Source organism: Durotheca rogersii (genome assembly GCF_024521655.1).
Source record: "Durotheca rogersii strain YMJ 92031201 chromosome Unknown GGS23scaffold_1, whole genome shotgun sequence".
In the NCBI taxonomy this organism is placed as follows: domain Eukaryota; kingdom Fungi; phylum Ascomycota; class Sordariomycetes; order Xylariales; family Xylariaceae; genus Durotheca; species Durotheca rogersii.
The window spans coordinates 1,865,849-1,887,896 of record NW_026251232.1 but is presented as its reverse complement, the minus strand read 5'-3'; the positions used below and the strand labels follow the sequence as shown (position 1 = coordinate 1,887,896).

At 55.3% G+C, this 22,048-nt stretch overlaps 6 protein-coding genes across 6 annotated transcripts; 1 reads left to right on the top strand and 5 right to left on the bottom strand.

The window, feature by feature from the left end:
• Positions 1 to 1,344: 1,344 nt before the first annotated feature.
• On the top strand, positions 1,345 to 4,340 carry GGS23DRAFT_24460 (uncharacterized protein). The gene is made up of 4 exons (XM_051512199.1): positions 1,345 to 1,660; positions 1,723 to 2,016; positions 2,081 to 2,190; positions 2,244 to 4,340. The coding sequence occupies exons 1-4, from the start codon at positions 1,505 to 1,507 to the stop codon at positions 4,135 to 4,137; spliced, it is 2,454 nt and encodes an 817-aa protein (XP_051377065.1). The 5' UTR covers positions 1,345 to 1,504; the 3' UTR covers positions 4,138 to 4,340.
• Positions 4,341 to 6,639: 2,299 nt separating this feature from the next.
• Positions 6,640 to 7,484, bottom strand: GGS23DRAFT_545053 (uncharacterized protein). Its single transcript, XM_051514959.1, has one exon. The coding sequence runs from the start codon at positions 7,329 to 7,331 to the stop codon at positions 7,131 to 7,133; it is 201 nt and encodes a 66-aa protein (XP_051377064.1). The 5' UTR covers positions 7,332 to 7,484; the 3' UTR covers positions 6,640 to 7,130.
• A 74-nt stretch (positions 7,485 to 7,558) lies between these two features.
• GGS23DRAFT_545052 (uncharacterized protein) lies at positions 7,559 to 8,707 on the bottom strand. The gene is made up of 2 exons (XM_051514958.1): positions 8,431 to 8,707; positions 7,559 to 8,319 (listed from the first exon to the last, which is right to left on the bottom strand). The coding sequence occupies exons 1-2, from the start codon at positions 8,571 to 8,573 to the stop codon at positions 8,220 to 8,222; spliced, it is 243 nt and encodes an 80-aa protein (XP_051377063.1). The 5' UTR covers positions 8,574 to 8,707; the 3' UTR covers positions 7,559 to 8,219.
• Positions 8,708 to 12,254: 3,547 nt separating this feature from the next.
• On the bottom strand, positions 12,255 to 14,125 carry GGS23DRAFT_602157 (phosphatases II; the record flags this gene model as incomplete). The annotated part of the gene is made up of 2 exons (XM_051519289.1): positions 12,255 to 13,896; positions 14,028 to 14,125. The coding sequence occupies 2 exons, from the start codon at positions 14,123 to 14,125 to the stop codon at positions 12,255 to 12,257; spliced, it is 1,740 nt and encodes a 579-aa protein (XP_051377062.1).
• Positions 14,126 to 14,697: 572 nt separating this feature from the next.
• GGS23DRAFT_592130 (uncharacterized protein) lies at positions 14,698 to 17,647 on the bottom strand (the record flags this gene model as incomplete). Its single annotated transcript, XM_051517841.1, has 3 exons — positions 14,698 to 15,133; positions 15,236 to 16,477; positions 17,082 to 17,647. 3 exons carry the CDS (start codon positions 17,645 to 17,647, stop codon positions 14,698 to 14,700), a joined length of 2,244 nt encoding a protein of 747 aa, XP_051377061.1.
• A 1,299-nt stretch (positions 17,648 to 18,946) lies between these two features.
• GGS23DRAFT_592129 (uncharacterized protein) lies at positions 18,947 to 20,120 on the bottom strand (the record flags this gene model as incomplete). The annotated part of the gene is made up of 4 exons (XM_051517840.1): positions 18,947 to 19,488; positions 19,553 to 19,767; positions 19,934 to 19,949; positions 20,048 to 20,120. The coding sequence occupies 4 exons, from the start codon at positions 20,118 to 20,120 to the stop codon at positions 18,947 to 18,949; spliced, it is 846 nt and encodes a 281-aa protein (XP_051377060.1).
• Positions 20,121 to 22,048: the final 1,928 nt, after the last annotated feature.

The following is a 22,048-nucleotide window of genomic DNA, read 5'->3' as shown; positions in this document are numbered from 1 at the left end:
GCCTATTTGATGCCTACTACGGAAGAACCTGGCTACCTAAGGTACAGGTATTACTTTCGTCAGCCTCCAACTGCTTGACCTCGCGTGCCGTCCAATCGATTGATGACGAAGCGTGACGAGAATGAGGTAGGAGTATTGCATTCTAGCTAGGCAGTCCTACTCAACCATGGCCGGGATACTCTTACAATTATCTATTTTAGTCGCGATTACCAACGCCTAGGCCAATATATTTGGTAAGAAGGACTTCTATACGTGGACCACTTATTGACTTTGGCTGGTTACCCATTCTCTGATCAGCTTTATGTGAGGGCGTGCTGGCGTGTGTGTATTAGACAGGTGCGCCCTGGATATAAGATAGAGGCGTCTGATATGTGTTCCTGGAAGAACAGAGCAACGCAAGATATTTCTATAGGCAGGTATTCCCTCCGCGCCTTAAGAAAGTGCAAACGTCTCGCCTGGGTAGAGTACAGTGTCCCTATATCAGACACTTTAAGAGTGCCAGCCCATTTTCTCCAATTCTCTCTCTCTCTACTCCATTCAGAGTGCCAGCGAAAATTGCAGGTATTAGTTTCAAAATTTCGAGAAATTATCGTCATACCGTTCCGGTTGGTAGTGTTCTCCACGCGCGTTGCCTCTCAGCTACGTTGAGTACAGTTGACTACCCTTGCTCTGTTTACCTACCTGTTTACGTAGGTAGGTAGATATGTGTCCTTGATGTGTACTTGTAGGTACTCGTCATGGAATGATTCCTTTCCTCCCCCCTTCTTCTCTGTATCTTCATTTCTTAGTTCTCTTTCTCGTATCCCTTCTAGCCCTCTCTTTGTGCGCTATCCGTTTTGTCGACTCCGCTGGGGGCGTATGGGCGTTGGGGAATCAGCGGGCGCGTAACTGTGGCAATGGGCTGGGGACCCGGGCAATCCGACTCGGGGACAACAGAGGGGTAAAGTTGTGGCTGTTGCTATCGATAACCATCAGATATGTGGCTGTACAAGGCTGCAGGTACCTCTGTACCTGCCTAGTCATCTTAGGTAATGTGCATGGACCCCTGGAGCAAGAGGTGCCAGCCAATAGAAGGCGGCCAAGCGGCGTGAGGCTGCGATGCGAGTTGGCGGATTGTCTTAGATTGGTGGGTCCAGGTAAAGTAAACAGAACGCGGTCAAACAACCAATTGAGCCCTTCTTGATCCCACTTCGCACTCCTCCTCCCGCAAACCCGTCTCTCACCTCGCAAACATATCTCAGCTAGAGTTCATGCAATTGCTTGCAGACGTGCTCCTATTTTCTCGCCCTATTTTCTCTATTCTCCTCGTCAATTTGCTCTTCGCTGTATTCATCCTTGTATACCAAAGCTTATGCGACGCGACAACCGGTTTTGCCTCCCCCCGTCTACCGCCCTCTCCGCGACGCGCAACCATTTTGTTGCTTCACACCAAACACGAGCAGCTGTTACCCTTGATCGAGTCCTTCTTCTGCTAGCCTAGCAGTGCACTAGTGCCTCCTGCGCTATGGAAATGGACGAGATTCCCGATGCCTACTATACCTACGATGGCCGGTTGGCCTCGTTCACATCTGCGCGCCCAGCCGCGCGACGGCCGTCGAATGCCAAAGGCAGGGCGCCGAAGGGCATCGCTTGGCCACACAAGGAGCTGGATCCAGACTACGTGGGCCTCCACTACACACATATTGGTTTTACCCCTTCCAGTGCTGATGGTAGTGTCTGCAGTTTGCTCGAGCCGGATTCTTCTTCCAGCCCACTCCCGAAGCTCCGGACAACACCGTGTGCTTCCTCTGCTTCAAGTCGCTGGCAGGATGGGAAGGAACCGATAATCCATTTGAGGAGCACCTTCGCTTGTCTCCGCATTGCGGTTGGGCGATCGTGGCCGCTATCGAGGTTGGGATAGGAGATTATGGCTTGGATGACCCTTGCGGCACCGAGATGGTCGAGGCGCGAAAGGCCACCTTTGGAGGACGATGGCCACATGAAGGGAAGCGAGGCTGGAAATGTAAGACGAAGCAGGTAAGCGTGCCTTTCTTTTCCTCCGGACCTTGTTTTGGCGCAGAATCTTGCTAACAAGTACTAGCTCGTAGAGGCGGGTTGGAAATATACACCGACCAGCGAGTCGGAGGACATGGCAACTTGCACGTACTGCCAGCTGGCTCTTGACGGCTGGGAACCGAAGGATAATCCAATGTATGGAATAAGGTCCCTCCATAGCCCTGCGCTTCGCTGACTCGCCGCAACAGGGACGAGCATTTTAAGCGATCTCCCGATTGCCACTTCTTCTCCCTGTCCGATCAACACTCGAAAGGACCGGGCAGGAAAAAGGGCAAAGGCAAGGGAGCTAGGGCCTCCCAATCCTCCCGGATGTCTGTTCAGTCCTTCGCTACGGCCTCGGATATGCCGTCAATCCTAGATCACACTGCCGACCACGAAGATAGCATCATGACTGCTACATCCGTCATGACCCAGGGCGGTACCAAACGTTCCCGGGCGAAGAAGGGTACAGCCGCGAAGAGCAAGAGGACTAGGGTCAAGAGAGACGAAGCTATTGAAGTTCTCGAAGATCCACCCATGGTTGAAGAATTGGTTCCCCCGCTGCCACCAAAGCCCAGTCGCGGACGTAAGCGAACAAGTGACGAAGTCGATGACTCAGCATTGACGGTGTCAGAAGCACCAGTAGCCAAGAGGAAGAAGGCTGCGCGTGCCCGGCAACAGAGTGTTTCTGTTGTCGAACAACCAGACGATGAGGTGCGTGACGAAAGCATCCTAGCGCCAAAGACGAAGGGCAAAAAGGGCCGACCGGCCACTGCGCGCAATAAGAGAAAGGTTTCGACGGCGTCAACGGCATCGGTGGCAACATTTAACGAAGACGACATGCATATGATGGACGATATAGAGCTTGACCGACAGCTGCAAGCGGACTTTGACCGACCCTTGTCGGACGACGAGGCTATCGCTGCCGACTCGGACTCGGACCGTAAGAGGGCTCCGAGCAAGGGCAAGGGCAAGAAGACCGCCACTAAGCAGGAGACTGTATCGAAGCAGGAAGAGCGGCGCAGCGATCATGCCATGTTCGACCCTACGCCTCCGAAGATTGACGAGACTGTGATCGATGCCGAGCTTACAGCACTCGAGGCCAGGATGGAGGTTGAACGGGAAGAGTCGCTCCATGTTCCTAAGAAGGGTCGCAAAGCCGGTACTAGAAAGGCCTCTAAGCAAACGGCCAAGAAAGTCAAGGAGCAGGCGCCGGTAGAACCCGAGCCGGAGCCCCAAGCCGATGTCGAGGCGGCAGCTGTCGATGAGCTAGCTGAGGGTCACGATATGAGCATTGTCAGCAACGGGACAATTGTTCGGACTAGCATGTCATCCAATGCCGCACCTAAGAAGCGCGGCAGGCCCAGTAAGAAGACAGCTATACCATCTTCAGATGTGAAGCCTGATGAGCTTGGTGAGACGGAGGTCAGGGATGAGACTTCGTCCAAAATTGAGCGCATAGACTTTGCCAAGCCCGCGGAGGAACCAACCGTGACGGAAGAACACAGGGACCCCACTCCCGAGGCCGAGGCCGAGGCCACTGTTATATCCTCTCCCTCGAGGGATAAGTCGCTGCCTCCGCTTCCGATCGAAACGGACGAACTCGAGCCTCCGACAACACCCTTAACCTCGACGTCTCCGGGGGCCGCCATGAAGCGAGCAACGATGTCGCCGTCGCAGTCGCCGCAATCGTCCAACGCGGAGAACGAGCCGCCGTCGTCGCGGCCACCAAGCACGGCAAATAGCAGGCGGACCGCGCCGGGCCCGGCCGCGTCCGCCATCGCCGTCACGCCGGTGCGCGTGTCGCCGTCGAAGCATAACGTGCTCGCGGATCTGCAGAGCAGCGAGCCGTGGGCGGCGGTGGACGTGGAGGCGATCTTCGACGAGTTCGACCAGGAGAACGGGCTCGGCTCGGCCAAGGCGCTGGTCGGCGGGGACGACCTGACCAGCCCCGAGCGGCGGATGACGGTCGAGGAGTGGATCTACCACAACGCGGAGCAGGCCGGGCACAAGCTCCGGCGCGAGTGCGAGGCCATGGTGACGGCCTTCGAGCGGGAGGGCACGCGCGCGATGCGCACCCTCGAGGGCTTGGCCGTTGAGTAAAACGGGAGTCGAGGTAGCCGTCGTCTGGTCTGCGCAGCCGCTTAGCAGGCCAGACTACGATTATCCATCGATTAGTCTAGGATAGCCCGATAGCCCCTGTTTGTAAGAGTTAGTTTTTGAGTCGTACCGCGTCAAGGAACTAGCCTAGTCTAGGACTAATGTTTACGATATGTCATGGCGGTGCTGGCGTTGGGGGAAAGGGGAAGGGTGATTTTGGGGGGGGGGGGGGGGTTTCATTTTCAAATTGGGCTAGGGTAGGGTCAAGGGCCCTCGTCGTCGCTCTCTCAACCACCCTACCCTAGCCTGCTGCCAGTAAAGCATCGGATCAGGTTAAAACAGGATCGACAAGACGAAAGCAATGCATACAAATACGAGCGAAGCGGAAGTTGACGTTGATGTTTTACTTTGGTGCCGAATTCTTGAGATATGTGGAAGGGGTTTCTCCACTGCCACAGGGACGATGCAGACAGCTACTTCGCCCAGCTTGGAGATCGAGGCCGACAAGTATGGTTTTCCTCCTACCCCGACAATCTATGTATTCATTCACGATACGGACTATCCCACTGTCTCCCATCTCTCCTTGTCCACCCCGCCGTGTTTCGTTTCTTCTCGCCGCCGTCCAAACCTAGGGTTGCCTTTTCTCCAAGGTGCACACGCACACATTCGTGATTCGGCAGGGCAAGTTCACAGAGAGGCGTAGTTGTGGATGCGGAGTGCGGACACAAATCAACGTGAGAGCTGTCTCGCAGTCACGGTGAGAAAATGAAAATAATACCCGAGAAAATAACACGACAGCGGCCATGCCACCGGGTCCGACGAAGCGACGAATGAGATACGAGAAAATGACCAAAACAGGCAACTTATACAGTGAATTATATCCATTTTCGTATAAATTTACACTGTAGACCATATATACTGAACAGGAGCAGCGCAGGCACGCTGTTGGAGACCCGTACAAGGACTACCCAACTGCCAACAACTGGCCCAGTGCCGATCGAACGAGATCACAGCTGTACGCAGCTGTAATCAGTTGATTGGCCAGCTGAAAACGGCAGCTGGGAAAGACAAGAAGGGACTAGAATGGAATAGCGAGAAAAGGCATGGTAAAACGAGTGAATAGCTGTAGGTCGTGATGCCTACAGGTCTAAGTCTGATCTATGAAAATCTGGATGCGAGACCCATACAAATACTCATCCAAAAGGCTACGTGGCCTAGTCTCACCGCACCACTACAATATTTATACATGTAGACAAATACTTCAACATTGTCGAAAAAGATAGGGGGCCGCTAAGATGGGTCTTTACAGGATCTAGAAAAGGAAGGCATTTTAAAACGCTGTGCAGTTGTTTCATATTAAAATACTCCGCAACAACACTTGCAGCCTTGCGCGGTTTTACGCAACTAAATTATAATATAATAGGCATGTTGCGAATTTCATCTGCCTTCTTCTTGAACGTCGCCCATCTCTATATGTATTTAACTACCTACTTCCAGCATAGAGAAAATTAAGGGACGTCATAGGCTACTGTTAAAAACAGAAGCTCCTTTTTTTCTTGTTCAACTCTGAATGCCCTTCAAGTTCCTTGTGCCTCTCTTCTACTTTTAATACAGTGCAAACGTATTACTAGCTAAACAGAACGTAGAAGGTTAGAGAAGCAAATATGGTAACGCAGAAAAGACGGGGAGCAAAGATAATAATAGGATGATCAAGCAAAAACAGTGTATGAAATATACATAAAATAAATACAAAACTCACATGCACCCAGACTCGCCTCCTAAACGCACCTATGCATACGGAAGCTAGGTATAAACTTCCGGCAAGGGCAAGGGCACAGATACACGGCACCTCAGCGAGTAGCAGAGCCCGTCATCAAGCTTCCATAGTAACAGCAAGCAGGACCGCACGACGTCGGCACCGGTGTCTAGGCAGCTTGCTGGGTCGTCTTGTGTAGGCTTTTCATATACCTAGACTACCGCATTTAACAACCCCCCCCGTTTCTCCAAGTGTAGGAGCCGTAGATGTAATCATCACCGTTTATGCTACTTCAGTACAGTGTTATCTGTAAGGTATAGAAGGTCTCCCGCTGGCGGATGTGGAATGAAGGACCGGTAAAATATATCAAAGCTTTAGGTATCACCAAGGCTTCAGGGGATAGCTTAGCACGGGGGATGCCTTTCACCTGGTCCAAAGGCGAGGATCCGATACGCGCCGTATTATGATCTATACCGTTGCCATTTCTTTCACTTCTTCTACCGGTCAGTTCCGATCAACCCGAGCTCAACGTAACCCTACACGTTAGCCGCATCCCCGTTCAAGGTGAAGAGTCCAAGCATGTCTTCTGTTGACCGAAAGTGACAGAGCGGTATCCGGATGGCACCCACGACTCGCTTACAGATGCGCTCCGTATTGCATTATAAACTGTCAGTTACGCCATTTGGCAAGGTTACGTGCTTTTCGAACCACAACACTTCAAATCACTCGGGTGTAAGACAACATATACGTGAGGGTAGGAGCTGAGTGATAATCGTATTATACTGAATCAAAGTGTGGGATTCGGACATGAAAGATAGTGAAGCTCAAACTTGTATCTTCGCTCAACTCCACCTCCACCCCGTTAGCCAACCCGTCCCTTGCTAATAACACGAGCTGGAAAGCTGGCTATTAAGCATAGTCGAAACGAGACTTTTTCCTCGCCCTCCAGTATTCCTTGGCGTGCAACTGCGGAGGTTCTTTCTACTGGTCATGGAATTGTTGTATGAACATGAATATAAAAACAGGACCCGTTCGATTTGTCAGGTAGCATGGTCGAGAATGAAGCTGGGGTCCGTCCGTTCGGGATCCGTAATAATGGGGCGTTATCCATTAACGTGGTGTTGTTGTGATATCTGGCTCGGGGGATGATCCAACCAGCCTGGCGGATGCTTGCCGAACCCTCATCCGGCTCATCGTTATTCGCGAGGGCGGTGGATTAGGACGTTATGGGAAGTGACATCTAAGGGCGGACGAGTGAGATGGGGAACTCTCGTAGTCGGCGCTTGGGCGCCTCGTGCGGGACCAGGTTGCTCGCGAAGCCCGTGGTCGTCGGCGCGGGAATAGCTGGAACCGTGCCGTTGGGGTACGGGTAATGCGGAGCGGCAGAGCCAACCTGGAACGTGGCGACAGCGGCCAGCAGAACAGCAAAGAGGCGGGCCATTTTTGAGAGGCTACGGAGAGGGCTGTAGCGACGGGGTGCTTAGCGGAAAATTAAGAGCTGAGGGAACGATTGGCGAAAGACGCTGCGAGATCCGAGCGAGCGAGTTCTCTTCGGCGTTGGAGAAGCACACCGGCCTTTTATGGTCGTTGCCGGCTCGCGACAGACTAGGTGTGATCGGCATATGAGTTGCGGTATTCGCTGCTGGGGCGGATGTTCCTGAATCTCACCTATTATACACCCACCCACGCCCGCGCTGACATATATTGCTTCATTATCCGCGAGCCCACACCCTCCGCTGTCGCTTCCAGCTTCTGGTCTGCCGGAACCTGTTCTCGACCTAACCTTGCCATTGGGAAATGCAGCCCAGGGGTTGGGGCTGGGATGGCGGCGTTCTGCGTCTCTAAGATCGACCACCGGCACTACGCACATGCCTACATCCTCCTACAGCCGCACGCCTAAAGCTCCGAATGAGGGCGACAAGGGGGGGGGGTGAGGAGAGGGTACGAGATGAATATGCACATATTAACCACTGTCACCACCCCCATCCCATAGGTAGTCCTATCAGGGTCCATGAGAAATATTCTATGCAGCCGCAGACGTGGCGAGAATCGTCGAGACTAGGTTAGGTACGTAGGTGGGACGGATAGATGACATGGCTCTGATGCCCTCCCTCGGTAGATAGTCAAGCGGATGCGGCGACGTGACATCTCACCACCAGCAGGTCGAGTGGACATATATTCGCCATCTGGACGCGCATGCATGCAGCTTCTTTCTCGTGCCGACACTACATGAGGTAACCTCGACGTAGACGCACACGTATACGCTACCTCCCTATGGCGTTCCTAACTAACCTACACATGGATATTCCATTGCGATATCGAAGGCGTGCTAAGACGGGGTCCACAAGTGGACGACAAGACTGGAAGTTTTGGCGTGTTGGCTAATTAACCTGCTATGATTCGAGGGCGTATACGGTTGAATGTGAATGCTGCAGGTTTTTTTTTCTCGACCAGCCGATTAGCTCCATTGATCTTCCATTTCCACCCTTGTTGAGGCGTGCTTATGAATAAACGAAACGGGAAAGCAATTTAATACTTACTACGGCGTATTGCGCATCGGAGGAGGAAGAGGGTTGAAGCTGGGGGGGGGGCGGGGGGTGCGTTCGGTGTAGGTGGAGTGCAACAACACCAACCTGACGGCCCTACAACAATACAACAACAATCCAGCCAATCCAGCCAGCATCGCTCATCTGGTATCGGTTCCCTAGTATTGCCCGTATCATAAATCATATTTCAAAAAAGCCGCCGACGTATCCGGTGAAGCCATCGAAGAGCAGGGACAATGTATCGAAATCCGGCACGTACCTATCAATATACGTACGCAACCCCCTTCCCCCCCTTTATGATATCACAATAGTACTACATAGTAGTGATAACAGAAACCGGTCAGAATTCGCTTATGCAGAAATCCTACTGGATATCTAATACCTATCCTTTTTTTAGCAGCTCTCACCTCGAAGCACGGCCCAACGGGCTTCGCGTAAAATGCGTGTATACCTACGTACGCGTTCGTGATAGGCAGTCTCTCTGCCCGGCATCACAGGCCAGGTCAGGGCGGCGACGCCTCCAGCCAAACTCGGCGCGCGCGGCGCAAAACGCAGCTCAACGAGGGGGAGCGGGCGCGCGATCGCCGACTTGTCGACGAAGCCGGTCACCGCCCCCGATGCAAAACGTGTCAACGATAGTGCCCATCGAGATTCCCCATCCCGCGAGGCAACTTCAACGTTGAGTGTCGGCGGAGACGACGAGAGCGGCATAGTCGCTTCAACAGGGGAACTCAAGTGCCGATCGCGATGCGCCAACGGTCCTGGTCCGGCCCTATCACAGCGACTGAGTAAGACGGCATGGGGGGCGGGGGAAATACTACTGTGTACGTGTATTGTACAGTACGGACTTCCTAGTAAAAAAAGCTCTGGTCATCATCGATCCCCTGGGCAAAATCCATCTGCCAGGCACCCAAGCACGGAGGGACCTGGTCGCGGCAGATCTTCGCCTGCATTAGAAAACCCTACCTCTTATCTCTCGCTCTCGCGCCTCTCCTCTCCGCTCTTGCTGACGGACTGAATAAGAAAATAGAATTGTCGAGACCGTGCCCCGGGGTCGTTCGATAGGGGACGCCGCCGTATCCGGGAATTCCGCGCAGCCTCTGAACATCAACCGGTTTTGCAGAGACCAGAATGCTTGCGTCATACGCGGGTTTTCGCTCGTACCCAGGTTTCCCCCCCCTTTTTACCCGCGAGGAGCCGGGTTGGCCGGCACAGATTATCAGAGCAGCGCACCCGTGATGCGACAGGTCTCTTCGGCTCCTCGGCAGCCCGCGCGGGCGCGAGGGCTTCGCACCAGGTATGTACGAATGTGTTAGAAGCCAAGTCAAGCCAGGGCATGACAAGGCGGGCGAAGAGAGAGGGAGGAGGGGGGTGATAAGAGAAAAGGAGGATATGGGCCGGATTGCGTCTACATATTTGGCGTCGTAAAGCTTTCAACATACAGTATCTACATGCACACGGCATGCATGGCAGGGCGATAGGGCAGGGAAGGATGGGGAGAACCTCGTCGAGCCGGGGCCTCCTCAACAGATCCCAACCGGTCCAAGGTGCGGTGCGATGCGGGCGAGGGCTCGAAGCCAGCCGTGAGTCCTAGTTCCGGGCCTGATCTGCAGCAAAGAGGCTATTTTGCCCGGCGCGCCCCCAATCAACCGACGGGACGGTGCGATATGGTAGATTGTACAGAACATTCTGGTCGCTGTCGCTCAAAGTGCCTTCACACCCAGGTCCTCCTCAGCGCAGGAGGGAGATAGAGAGAGGAAGAGAGAAAGAGAGTGTGAGGGAGAGAGCGTATGTGTCTGCGTCTGCCCTCGATTTAATATCCAAGTAATCATAAAATCGAGAGCTATATACGTTCTGGCAGCGGCCGAGAAGCCTTGGCTGGGGCTCGTCTCTATACCCTCATAGGCCCTCTGCACTGCAAATAGATGCCGATACAAATTGCGGCTCGGTGAAAAAGCATAGTTGGCTTATTCACCGTGAACGGCACGTGGTGCGCCCGCGTCTAGCCAGCCTTTCTCTCTTCGTTATCCTGACCGTCTCCGGTCGCAACGCTTGCCCCTCTTTCTCCCTCCCTTCCCTTCCCTCCCCCCCCGCTCAAACCACCCAGACTCTGGAGCCTGGCGTCTCGCTCTCTGTATCCTGCCTCGCTCTGAGCCGGCGACGGCTCCTTGCCCAGTCGCAGTTCATCCTCGTTGCGACGCGAATATTAGCCGCCTCTGTGGGGTCGGGTGAGGGGAGCAGATCGATGCCGCCGCGGACAGCGAGCAGCTGCGCGTACCGTTGCAGCGCTGCATCGGCGCCAATCGTTACCATCGCGAAGCTTCATCTCCCGCCGACAACCTTCGCACCTACGGATTCAGTGGCGGACTGAGCGCGCCCGAGGGGCGGGGAGAGAAGGGAAGGCAGGGGGAGGGACATATCTCGGCTCGCGCGGGGCCGTTCTACCGTGCGGGCTGGCTTCCCAGCCACGATGTCGCTGGCTCTTGGGAATGGCAACCCGGCGATCGAAGCTCACAAAAAGGAGGGGAGGGGGTAGCTCGATGAGAACCAAGAACCCCCCTTCGAGCGGCTGGCGAGCTCCGCGTCGAGACGCATGGCTCCCCGGACGCGCTTCTCTCGACCTCACCCCCGGTCGCAGCCCCTCTCTGCGTCTTCCGGCGGGTATATCTGTCTGGCCGGGTAGGCGTATAGGTATGATCTGTCATCTTCCGCGCTCATGCAGAGGCTTATGGCAGAAACCCGGGAGTGTTGCTCGCACGTCGTTGTGAGGGCCTGAGGAGGGGGGCAGGCTTCATGCTAAACGAGTACGATGCCGCGAGCAGGACCTGGTCGTGATGCCCTCCCGAGTATACCCCGTGCCCTTGAGGACCGCATAGCATACCCATCTGCGGTGCAATGCCTAGTAAACATGCCCTCTCCTTTACTTCGTCCCTAGATCGTTTCTCAAAGCAGAGCCGAATCGCAAGTCATTCGCGTCCTTCCCCCCTTCCCCCCGTCCACCCCCCTTTCTTTTCTCATCGCCCCCGCATAGCGAGCGCGTATAGCCAAGTGTGGGAGACAGGCACGACGACCGCGGTGATCCTTCCGTCGTCGACGATGCGCGGTACGAGGTCTGCCATCTGCTGATCGTCGCGGGTCGCGGGCCCCGGGGATCGATGGGGTTATACCTGCTGCTCGCGAGGCTAAAAGGAAAATAGCTGCGTCGCGTCGCCAGCGTCCCCCCGTCCGTCTGCTAGGGGAAGGCATCGACACGACTAGTCCGGTGCGGCGATCGCCCTCATCCTTAGCGCTACGTAGTAGCGTAGGACCGCCTATATCTCGAGGATATAAGGTCGCCGGACAAGGTCGAAGGCGTAGTTGGATCTTAGACCAAATGGGGACCACGCTGACTTCCATCTACGGAACTAGTAGCTGCCGCATAGGCCAGGAGAGCGTGGACCCCGGTTAATGAGATGGGATGATCCGGAACCACGTCTGCGTCCTGCCCTGCTCTTGCATCGGGGGATATCAGATGAAGGGGGATCGCAAGGGGTGGAAGTTATCATCATGGAAGAGAGACTTCATGTGCTAGAACAAGAGCTAGGTATTAGTCTTAGTTGGATACACCGTCCGCATCATCTGCGGTTTCTAGCATATTAAGTACTGGTGAAGACTGCATGTTATCCAAAACGCCCCTTATGAACTGGGTACGTAGGTGCTTACATCTATACTAACATAGTGAACTCGATCCTCGACGTATATTCACAAAATACCGGTAATTAGTACTTAGCGCCTTCAAACCTGTGCGCCTCCCACTTATGTATCGGTTTCCCCCGTTGTTATGTGTCTCGTGTTTTCGCTTGGCTTGTTTCTTTCTTCCGAGTGTCGTCCTCCTCCCCTTCCGTGTCCGTCTCTACGGCCGACCTCGTATCCTCAATATCCCCACCCTTGGCGTGAGCCTCGGCGATGGCCTCGTCCTTGAGACTGCTAGCTTTGCTGACGTCTGCGCTGCTGGGGCTCTCGGTACGCAAGCCCAGACGTCTCTGGCTGTCGGGGTCCTCGTCGTTTCCCCCTTTCCAGTCGGCCGCCGGCATCTGTGGCACCGGTGAGCCCATGTCTGGCATGGTTAATTCCTCTTCCTCGTCCTTAGAGGCTGGTGTGCTCCATACGACGGATATTCTGTCGGCGGCGCGCGTGCCCTTTTGGACAGAACCCTTGATTCCATCCATCTCATCCCAGTTGATCGTGAAGACCCCGCTCCGATCGGGATTGCCATCCTGCTCGGGCCCGTTGCCTTCGAAGAAGGTATTAAACCATACGTGAGCCACGGAGGTGACCATGGTTAGATTCATAGTCGCGCGATTGCGCCGTTCAACGCATATGTTGACATCGCTATTGGGCAACAGAATAGGCTTTCGAGGCTTGAATATAACCGCCATACCGCCAGGTTCGGGATCGAGATCGCTCGTCTGAGGTGATGGAGGTGAGTTCTGGGGGTCCGTAGTATCGGATTCCGTGTCGATGTCGGACGCACGAGGTGTAGAGCTAGCAGGGCCGGTATTTTTGTTTCGTGGAATCTTGGAAATGAGTGGTGGACTCCGCATAGCTTTTGACTTTGTCGTTATACTGTTGTCAGATTCTGATGACTTCGTGGCTTCGTCCTCCCGACCGAGTTGCTTCGCTTCGCGGAGTTGATTACCCTCTGTGGTAGGGCTAACCCCGTAGCCGGTCATATCCGAGATCATGGCCATGACTCCGTTGTCTCCGGGAGCGTTGCCTTCAACTATTAGCCGCTCCCTCTTCGTGAAAGTATGGATGACCTTGATTTTTCTCCCCCCTTCCACGAATCCCTCAACCGAGAGTTTCACGCCAGGACGTAGCCCCCAGACGTGGATCTCGACGATTTCCAGCTCCCTATCGACAAACTTCTTCCCTCCCTTAGTCCAGCGGTCGACATACCCCACCCACCGTAGCTGGCTCGGGATAGTCACGCCGCCGCCGAACTTGGGCCGCATCCGCCGCTCCGTGAACCTAGTCAAGGCCTCCTCCGGCGTCCAACCGCATTCAGCGATGAGATAGCTACAAGCCATCGTCCCACTGCGACCCTTGCCCGCCTTGCAGTGCACGACCACTACTCTGTCACCTTTCTTGTCTTTCCACTTGTCTAGGACCTTCTCGACCAGCCTGTTCTTGCCACCAGGTCCCTCCGTCTCGATGGTGTCGGCGTCGAGATTGTTTCCGTTCAGCCAGTTCCGCATGCTCGCGACGATCATTGGTACTAATCTGAACGGAGGCGGGTGGTGATCGGGCCAGGGGTAGTGTCTAATTCGATTGTAGACTAGCTCATCGGGGTAGCCGGTGCCTTCGCCGCGGAACTCCCATATCGCCCAGTTCTCGCCATGCTTAGAATCGAGGAAAGAAACGAGTCGGTCGAGCGGGTTGCGATAGGCACGCTGCGGGTATGTATGCGAGGGACCGGACCTGAGAGCAGGAACGCGGTTAGCATTTGGGTAGGGCAGTGCCGTCGACCTGGGCTAGAGCGCGATAGCGCGCGTTGGTGGATATGAAAACGCCGATGCCAAGGCGTGCGTACACGCTAGGCACATACTTACGTTGCGATGATATTGTCGGTGACATAGCACAGGTCCAACCCGGTCTCGGGATGCCGGGTCCGAGGCCCTGCGACGATCTGGCGCAGCAAAGAAGCCATTGCGGATGGGCGACGGCTAGACGAGATCTCGGAGAGGGAATTGATTTGCGGACATTTTCGGTCGTGTTGTGGGATTAGACAGGATTAAGAAGAAGAGGCATTGGTTCTGAGACTACGCGGACAGAAAGGGAGAGTTCAAGTTTGCAGTAGACCGCTATGACAAAAAAACATCGTGAGACAATTGGGCGTTGCGAGATGGGCGCGTGTAGGGTCAAGGGGGCTGGCTGGCTGACCCTCCGCGCCGGCCGAACAGACCTGTACGTCATCAGGGAAGGCGACTTAGTTTGGTGACATCACGAGAAGATGTGGCCGCCGGTGGTAATGTGGCTGGTGCCAATTTGATGTCTATCCTGCTTATGAGACTGTGGCTGTGCTTCCGCCCTTACCTCACAGGTATACCTCCTTCAGGTTTCTCTACGTGTAGACACCTACATGAGTATGCTCTTCTCAGCACAACATCCTCAACGGAAGCAATTCGCCCACGAAGCCAACACTTCCAATCGACGAACAGCATGTCTGTAATAATACAATGCAAAATAAGACGGCCATACGATAGCTAGCTGGAACTCAGGCTACCTCCGGATGTCAAGGCCACGAAGACCTGCTCTCAACCCCCCCTCATCCTCATTGTCGTCGGTTGGCCTCTTCCGCTTCCTCTTCCTCCCCCCCTCAGGAGACCTGTCGCCGGCAGTCACGACCTCGTCCCATTCAGGACCGTGTGTCGCTCCGTGGCCACGCGCCATGAATGGGTCGGCCCAATCGACAAGGTCGTCGTCTGGGTACGCCCACCACTTGACACCGCTTTTTGCGTCGAGCTTCCGGCGCGCCCCATCCAGGAAGTACTGGGTCGTCCGGTCCGGCACGCCGAGCGCTTCCAGCAGTCGGCCGACGTCTCGCGTCGGCGTCGCTGTATTGAGGACCTCCTCCAGCATCATCCTGTACTCCTCGTCCGTAGCCCTACGCGTGTAGTACAAGATGCGCGTCAGGACGACGATCCAGTGGTTTATGCTACGGCGGCTCGCCCGTCAGCTCATCTCCCTTATCGGGGCACGCATGGGGGGAGGTGGTGTTTATGGTTAGGCACCGCCCCATGAGGGACACGAAACTTACTGGTCGGCGTCGAGCGTCCCTTGCATCGTTCTGACTTCGATCGTCTGCGGAAGACCGCTGCCTGGGCGTTGGGAAACCTTATTTCCGCTTATGCGTATCCTCACCCCGGGCCGCATGCTGGCCGCGCCGGAGAAGGCGTCGACTATCGAGTCGATCGACGTGTACAGCCATACATGGTTGACAAAGTCGGCAAGCTTCTCTTCGAGCAGGTGCATGGGCACGTGCGCTCGCATCCTTTGTTGGTTGCGATTTCTCGCGTACGGCGCCGTCCGCGGTACGTAGTCTTCGAAGATTTCGCGTTCGATGTTGTTGGTGGCTCCGTGGTATCTCGCGAGCCGAGTGGTTTCGGTGAGCGGCCCGCACCATATCTTCATGTAGTCCGAACCTCTGTCTTTTCTATGGATCCGTACGAGCGTCGTTTCGATCAGGAGCCACAACGTGATAAATCTCTTCAGGTGCAGTAGATTCCATCCGTGTTTGTGCCCCAGATGCACGTGGAATCCCGTCGAGCGCTCCATGGGCTTGTGGATGCGGAATCTGTTCCGGAGCGAAGCGCAGGCCCGGCGGATTGTCTCGGCGGTGACCTCGGTGCCGACCGGCAGGACGGGGCTGATGACTTCGGCGCCGAACCAACGGTATTCTGATAAGGGGCTACCACTTGGAAACCGAAATTGCACGTGTCGGGGTATCTCATAGCGGGACATTATCATCCCCTCTCCATCCACCGAAGTATCTTCCGTCACGGACCACGCCCGATAGATGTCGCTGAGACCGACAACCCGAATGTGATTCGGGTCGAACAACTGCTCAGGATCTAGATCCTTCCCGGCCGTTGCTCGCAGTTGAGCCCTTTCCGCGCGAACTTGGTAGTAAAACCACCCGGTAATCAGATTGCGTACCTCAGAGGGCCAATCCAGAATACTCCACTCTATCCTGCCTTGCAGAGTATCGATATCCTGGTCCGAAAATTCTTTCACGGTGATCTCATGACGAGCGCAGTACTTGAAGAGTTCTTGTAAGAACTGTGCCGCTGCAGACATGTAATAAGCCTGGTCCCGATCAGGTGTAAAGGTTGCATCGACTGAGAAACGAGCTAGAATGGATTCTCTTGTCGGTTTTCCAGCGCTCTCCCTCCTTTTGTCGGCGTCGTCATCGTCGCTATCTTCGTATTCTTCGTCGTAACCCGACATCCGCCCTGCAAAAGGGTGATCTCGAGCCTTTAGGCCGTCTTTAACCAGTGAACTATCATATCAGTCCAGGTTAACGAGTCGTTCTATGTTAGAACGTGGAAATGTCGGGCCCGCGCTCTACTCTCTCGGAAACAGAATGTTGTGGACGGCTAAACAGAAAAACAGGGTGTAGGAATGTGATCTCTAACCTGGTGAGCTTCTTCGTACAGACAAACCTAATCTTATCTATATCGTCGTTGTGGTCGGCTGTCGGAGCTATGGACCTATGATCATCTATTCCTAGGTCGTCGGTAAATGTGGCATTTCGAAGCCTTCGCGACAACCATCGCCCATCTGTCGGGTGCGGATCAACGATGGAAGGATCCAGGCCTGCATTCGCTCTCGGGGACACTGCGAGGAGAAACTCGAGCTCTAGCACGTGTTAATTCCGACGGTTCCCTCCTGTCTCCCATAGATCCATCCCATTCTTTCCGTGAGACTGGAAGAACTATCGAGGGGACGACTCGCTCGCTCGCTCTAGAAATAATCCCAGTACGTACTACAGTCAAATTAGTCGTAACCCATGGGCATTCACAGCTAATGAACGCCAGAGGGATACGGCCCCCACGAGAAGACCTGCGCAAGCTGCCATCGGGGCGGGGCGTTATCGCACGTACCCTATGCCTAAGCAGTCCTGGTCCTCTTCCGGGCCTGCGATAAAGTCCGGGTCATCCGGCATATAATCTTCCGCGGTGAAGTGATCGGGCAGGGCCTCCTGGTATTCCCCGTAGTATGGCCGGAACCGCCAGAGCGGTATATATGGCACGAACTCGCCGCCATACATCGACAGGCTCTTCGCGAGGTCGCCGACGATCGCGCCCTTGGGGAAGGGACCGGGTCCCGTGTATACCTTGCGCTCGGGCAAAGGCACCGTATCGTCTTCGTCTTCCTCCTTTTCCTCCTCGTCTCCCTCCTCCTCGTCTCCCTCCTCCTCGTCTCCCTCCTCCTCGTCTCCCTCGTCTTTCCCGCCTTCCTCGTCTTCGTCGTATTCCACGTCCCCGTCTTCGTCGTATTCCTCGTCCTCGTCTTCGTCGTATTCCTCGTCCTCGTCCTCGTCGTACTCTTCTTCCTCCTCGGACCCCACCAGTTCGCCGCCTCCCCCGCCCCCAGGAACGCGCGTGACGCCGAGCGAGGCCGCCGCAAGCATCTCGAGGTCGAACTCGCCGGGAACGATGGCGGCCATGACGGCGACAATTCCTTCCCTCCTGTCCGCGCGCGCGCACCGAGAACAACCCGCGAATAACAACAACAATAGCAACCCGTTGTCGACGAGGAAGTTCTCCTCGGCTGCCCGCGATTCTTTCTCTTAACTCTCTCTCGGCAAGTGTGTCTTGCCACTCCGAACATGTCACATGGCCAACCTGTCAGAAAAAAAAGGGGGGGGGAGGTGGGGAGCCGGCGCGCGACAAGGCTCCGAAAATATACAGCTACAAACCTAACCCCATCCTCCACAAACAACGAACAACAATAACAATAACGGCAACGGCGTGTACTAGCAAGACAATAAACCGCCCGCCGCCGACCCATACCGCCGTTCGCGGGCGCGGGCGCGGCACCAGCAGAAGGGGAAGCAAAAAAAAGAGAGACCCCGGGTCGAGCAAGGAATGAGGGGCCAGGGGGGGGAGCTCGATGCTTCCGGTCGGTACGCTTCCTTTTTTACCTTGTTCTGGTTCCTTTAACGCTCCCGCTCCGGCCAATACTCCCCCGCTCCCTTTGTTCGCCTCGACACCTCGAAACCCCCTTTCTAAGGAGAAGCGGCTCGTGGGCGCATTTCTTAGCGCGCGTCATTGCTTTGTCGAGGCCGTGATGCTCGCGCATTGTGCCCGCACAGAGAAAGGAGGTAGGAAGGAGGACACCCCCCCTAGTCGAGCGACGGACGGGACTTGACGAGTAGGCATGTATCTTCATCCGCCCAACCCTCCCCTGTCCGATTATGAAGTCTCACTAGTTTATCAAAAGGGGGAGGCGATCCCATGGGTCTGGGTGATCGCAGTTCGGCGAAAGTTACTTGTTTTCCGAGACGGGGGTGCAGGTAGGTCCCCTCCACCCAATCTGGATTGATTTACTGGCACGTCAGAACGGTATGCAATGGACGATTCATCTCAAACTAGGAACCTTTACTAGAAATAACAAATGGCCCACGCCCATTGGCCTGCGTGGCACAATACAAGCTGATGATCTTTCCCGCCCTCTCAATCACCTAGTCTTCAATCGGAGAAGCAGAGAGCCATATTCTTCGCCTCGTGGCGCCCCTCTCCACTTCCCATTCGGAATTTTGTGCGATCTTACCCGGTGTGTTGCACCGCACCTCGCCCAGCAATTCGCCACAATCTGGTGTCCAGCAGTAAGACGCGCGGCTCGACACCCTTGTTGTCCTAGCATCCCTTCCGCAATCCGGCACAGACACGTTTTCCCATCTTATCGTCGTAGGCGTTCGGCCGTTGGCGAGTGCGGCTCGGGATCAGAGGTTGCCTCGCACTCCTTACGAGGTCTTCTTCGGCACGGAAGATCCGCTCGTGTACTTTCCTAGGTCGGTAACATCGTGGAAGTGACGTACGGCGCTCTTGGCACTGTCCCAGAGGGTCCGCGCCGCCGGAGGTGTACCTTGGGCACCGACAAGGGAGTCGATACGGGACTCCAAGACTCGGAAGGAGTCCTGGACGTGAGAGCTCTGGGCGAATCGGGTGCGGAGGAAAGCGGTATAGACAGTGATGAGGATCCAAGACCGTCGCTGAAAGAGGATGGCAGACAGGAATAGTCGGACCCAAATGAGAATCTCCAACGTCGCGACGACGGACATGGACGTGTCGTAGTACTGCTTCACGAAACTTCCGATAGCTTCGGCGATGGGACTGGCGCCCGCCGGCTTCGTACCGGGGGGAGCGCCGGCAGGGGCCTTGCTGGACTGGAAAGCGGGGATCAAATTGTTTCGGGTGTACGTGGCAACGTGGAAGATGGAGTAAATGCCGAACGGAAGCATGGCAAGGCTGTACTGCGGGGAGAGGAGCCAGACCAGCGCCAGGGCTGAGAAGGGGGAAAGATCAGTTATCCAATACGGCTAGGAGCAGAGAGAGCGGTGACAGCATACCAAGATATTGGACATTCTCGTCGGAGAGGATACCTATGACGCCACCCGGATATTTAGCGCCGACCTTCTGGCGTGCCCGCCATGTCTTGTAGACGACGATTCCGTATGTCAAAGCGGCGGACAAGAAGGCGGTACGATAGGTGATCCATGCCCAGCCGGTGGTGAAGCTGAAGGTGATGAAGTATCGGAAGATGCAGAGCAGGAGGAGGAGATGCCTAGAGAGAAGCAAGCATAGGTGTTAGCGCTCCAGCTCCGCATTACCCCGACACGTTGGTCTCGCCCCAAATGGGTCAGATAGGGTAGGTAGCTAAGACGAGTCGCCGGGAGACGACATAGCCGGGGTAGGGCTGAGGAGGTATGGGAATCCGTTGGTTTACGCACCCGCTGAACCAGGCGACTGCATCCCTTCCGATGTTAGCGAGAGCGACGAGAAGGGCGGGGAGAGAAGCACGAGGGACGAGGTAAGGGAAGGCGAGGCGTCGGGAGGCCACATACACTGTAGAGTTTTGGCGAGAGCCAGGAACTTGTCGCGGAGCGACAGGTTCGAGGCGGGCGGAGGAGGAGCCATGGGTCTCAGGACCTTCGGGTTCGCAACTGGTAGACGACGGAGGCGTGGGGGGGGAGGGAGAGGACTCGAAGAGAGGGGATGTTTCGGGTCGCGATGCGCGTGTGTGCTCGGGAGCGTGTGCGTGAGTCTTAGAAGTAGGCCGCCCTTGGGAAGAGCTAGGAGGAGGTAGGCCGGCGGTCCGGGGGTGCGACGGAGTTGATGAATGAATGGGGAGGGAGGAAGGGAGGGTGACTGGTGGTGATGACGATGGTCGTATTGGGTAAAGTAGAAGCTGGCTTCTGTCCGGGTCAAGTGTGAGGTGGCTGGATGGGCGTGGGGAGCGTTTGTCGGGAAAAAAAAAGAGTGAATTCCACTAGGTACCTCGCCGGGTACCTTGTTGGTGCGAGTAACTTGGGCACTGTAATTGTGTACCTTGGGTGGGTGGGTTAGGTACCTTCGCTGCCTGCAGGCGCCTTGATGTACGTACCCATAGTCTGGTGATGTCGTAATACTCTCTATTCATCGATTAGTAGACTCGATGTCGCCTTTATGCACGGAATGCAGCATTTGTCCTACTTGTGCTTGGATTTATGTATTTACGCCCTAGAAGCAGGCAGGGACCTGGGCACGACAGCGTCGGTGGGGAGCTTCCAGCTGGCTTTCGTTTCTCTTCTATACCGAGTAGTACGAAACCAAAGCGGAACGGGTAACCAATCGGCTACCACGTTACCTGGTGCCCGTTACCGCCCCGCACCGTTTGTACGTGCGAGATAGGTAACGCTCAGTGTTACTGCTCTCCTCCACAATACGCGTGAATCGTGGGCCTCCGAAAAGCTAGCCACCTCCGATCTGTCGCAGCACGGGATAGATGCGACGAAACTCCGAGCTGGGGCGTGTAGATGAGCGAGCCTCAGGCAGGTGTTGAAAAGAGGATTGAAAAGAAAGACTACCGAAGCCCAGTCTTCCCGTAGGTACCTACCACCGCCCGACTCGTACCTGATCGCGTCGCTGAACTTCTTACCTACCTTAGGCTCCGCGAAAACTTCCATGTAGGCGCAGGCGCAGGAAGTACCTCGAGAGAACCGATCTCCCTACACTCTTACCTGGTAGGCTGGCTTACAGGTACCTAGACAACGGCGTACATTCCCCAACGGCCTTCGGGACAAAGGCGACGGCGTACGAAGCTACGGACGACCGGCATTATTTTCCCTTCTTCGTGTACGGTATGGCGGCAGCTCGCCGAAGAATCGAGTCCGAGGGTGGATCCCGGGCAGAACCTCTCTACGCTATACCTACCTACCTACCTACCTACCGTGAGCTGGGGATACGCGGTCAAGTCGGCTTGGGATACCTATCCCTACCTATATTTTAAGGCGGTGAGAGGCCTCGTCCTTTGCGTCTCCCCCGATCCGCTCGAACCAGCGTATCCGGCACCTCGGCACCTCTGCAATACGGTATATGTACCTATGTAAGCCTTCGGTATAGACTCACCGCACCCAATCCCTGCCCCGTCCGATTACTCAGAAGAGAATGTGGGGGAGAGGAGAGCGTCCGGCGACTGCTGTCGAATGTTTAGTATCTTCCCCGGCAGATCCGCTTCAGCCCTACTCGATCTAGCGTTGCATCTAATGCATCGTTTCTCCGTCCCTGGTTAGAAGTAAGTACATTAAGTAGACACCAGGAGGCTCCGTTGGACATCTTCCATAGAGAGAGCCTACGAGTGAACCCAGGGCAGTATGACTTCTCGTCACCCTCGACGTTCATAATGCTAAAGGAATCCTTCTCCGTTTGCACTTCCTCCCCCAACTCCCCCACAAACAACTACCGATTATACAACCCCCTGGAATCCCCAGCGGCCCCTTTATACTTCAAGCCAAGCCGTCGCAGAGCTTAGAGACACGCCTGCTTGTTTGTATGGTGCACAGGGGGGCCTGGTGACGTTATCTCCT

Excerpts from the sequence above, each read along its gene's own strand:
- GGS23DRAFT_545053 (XM_051514959.1), bottom strand. The coding sequence starts at position 7,331 with ATGGCCCGCCTCTTTGCTGTTCTGCTGGCCGCTGTCGCCACGTTCCAG.
- GGS23DRAFT_24460 (XM_051512199.1), top strand. The coding sequence starts at position 1,505 with ATGGAAATGGACGAGATTCCCGATGCCTACTATACCTACGATGGCCGG. Across the intron at positions 2,017-2,080 it reads GGAAATGTAAGACGAAGCAG|CTCGTAGAGGCGGGTTGGAA; the intron begins GTAAGCGTGCCT and ends AACAAGTACTAG. Across the intron at positions 2,191-2,243 it reads GAACCGAAGGATAATCCAAT|GGACGAGCATTTTAAGCGAT; the intron begins GTATGGAATAAG and ends TCGCCGCAACAG.
- GGS23DRAFT_545052 (XM_051514958.1), bottom strand. The coding sequence starts at position 8,573 with ATGCTGGCTGGATTGGCTGGATTGTTGTTGTATTGTTGTAGGGCCGTC. Across the intron at positions 8,320-8,430 it reads CCGATGCGCAATACGCCGTA|CATTCACATTCAACCGTATA; the intron begins GTAAGTATTAAA and ends AAAAACCTGCAG.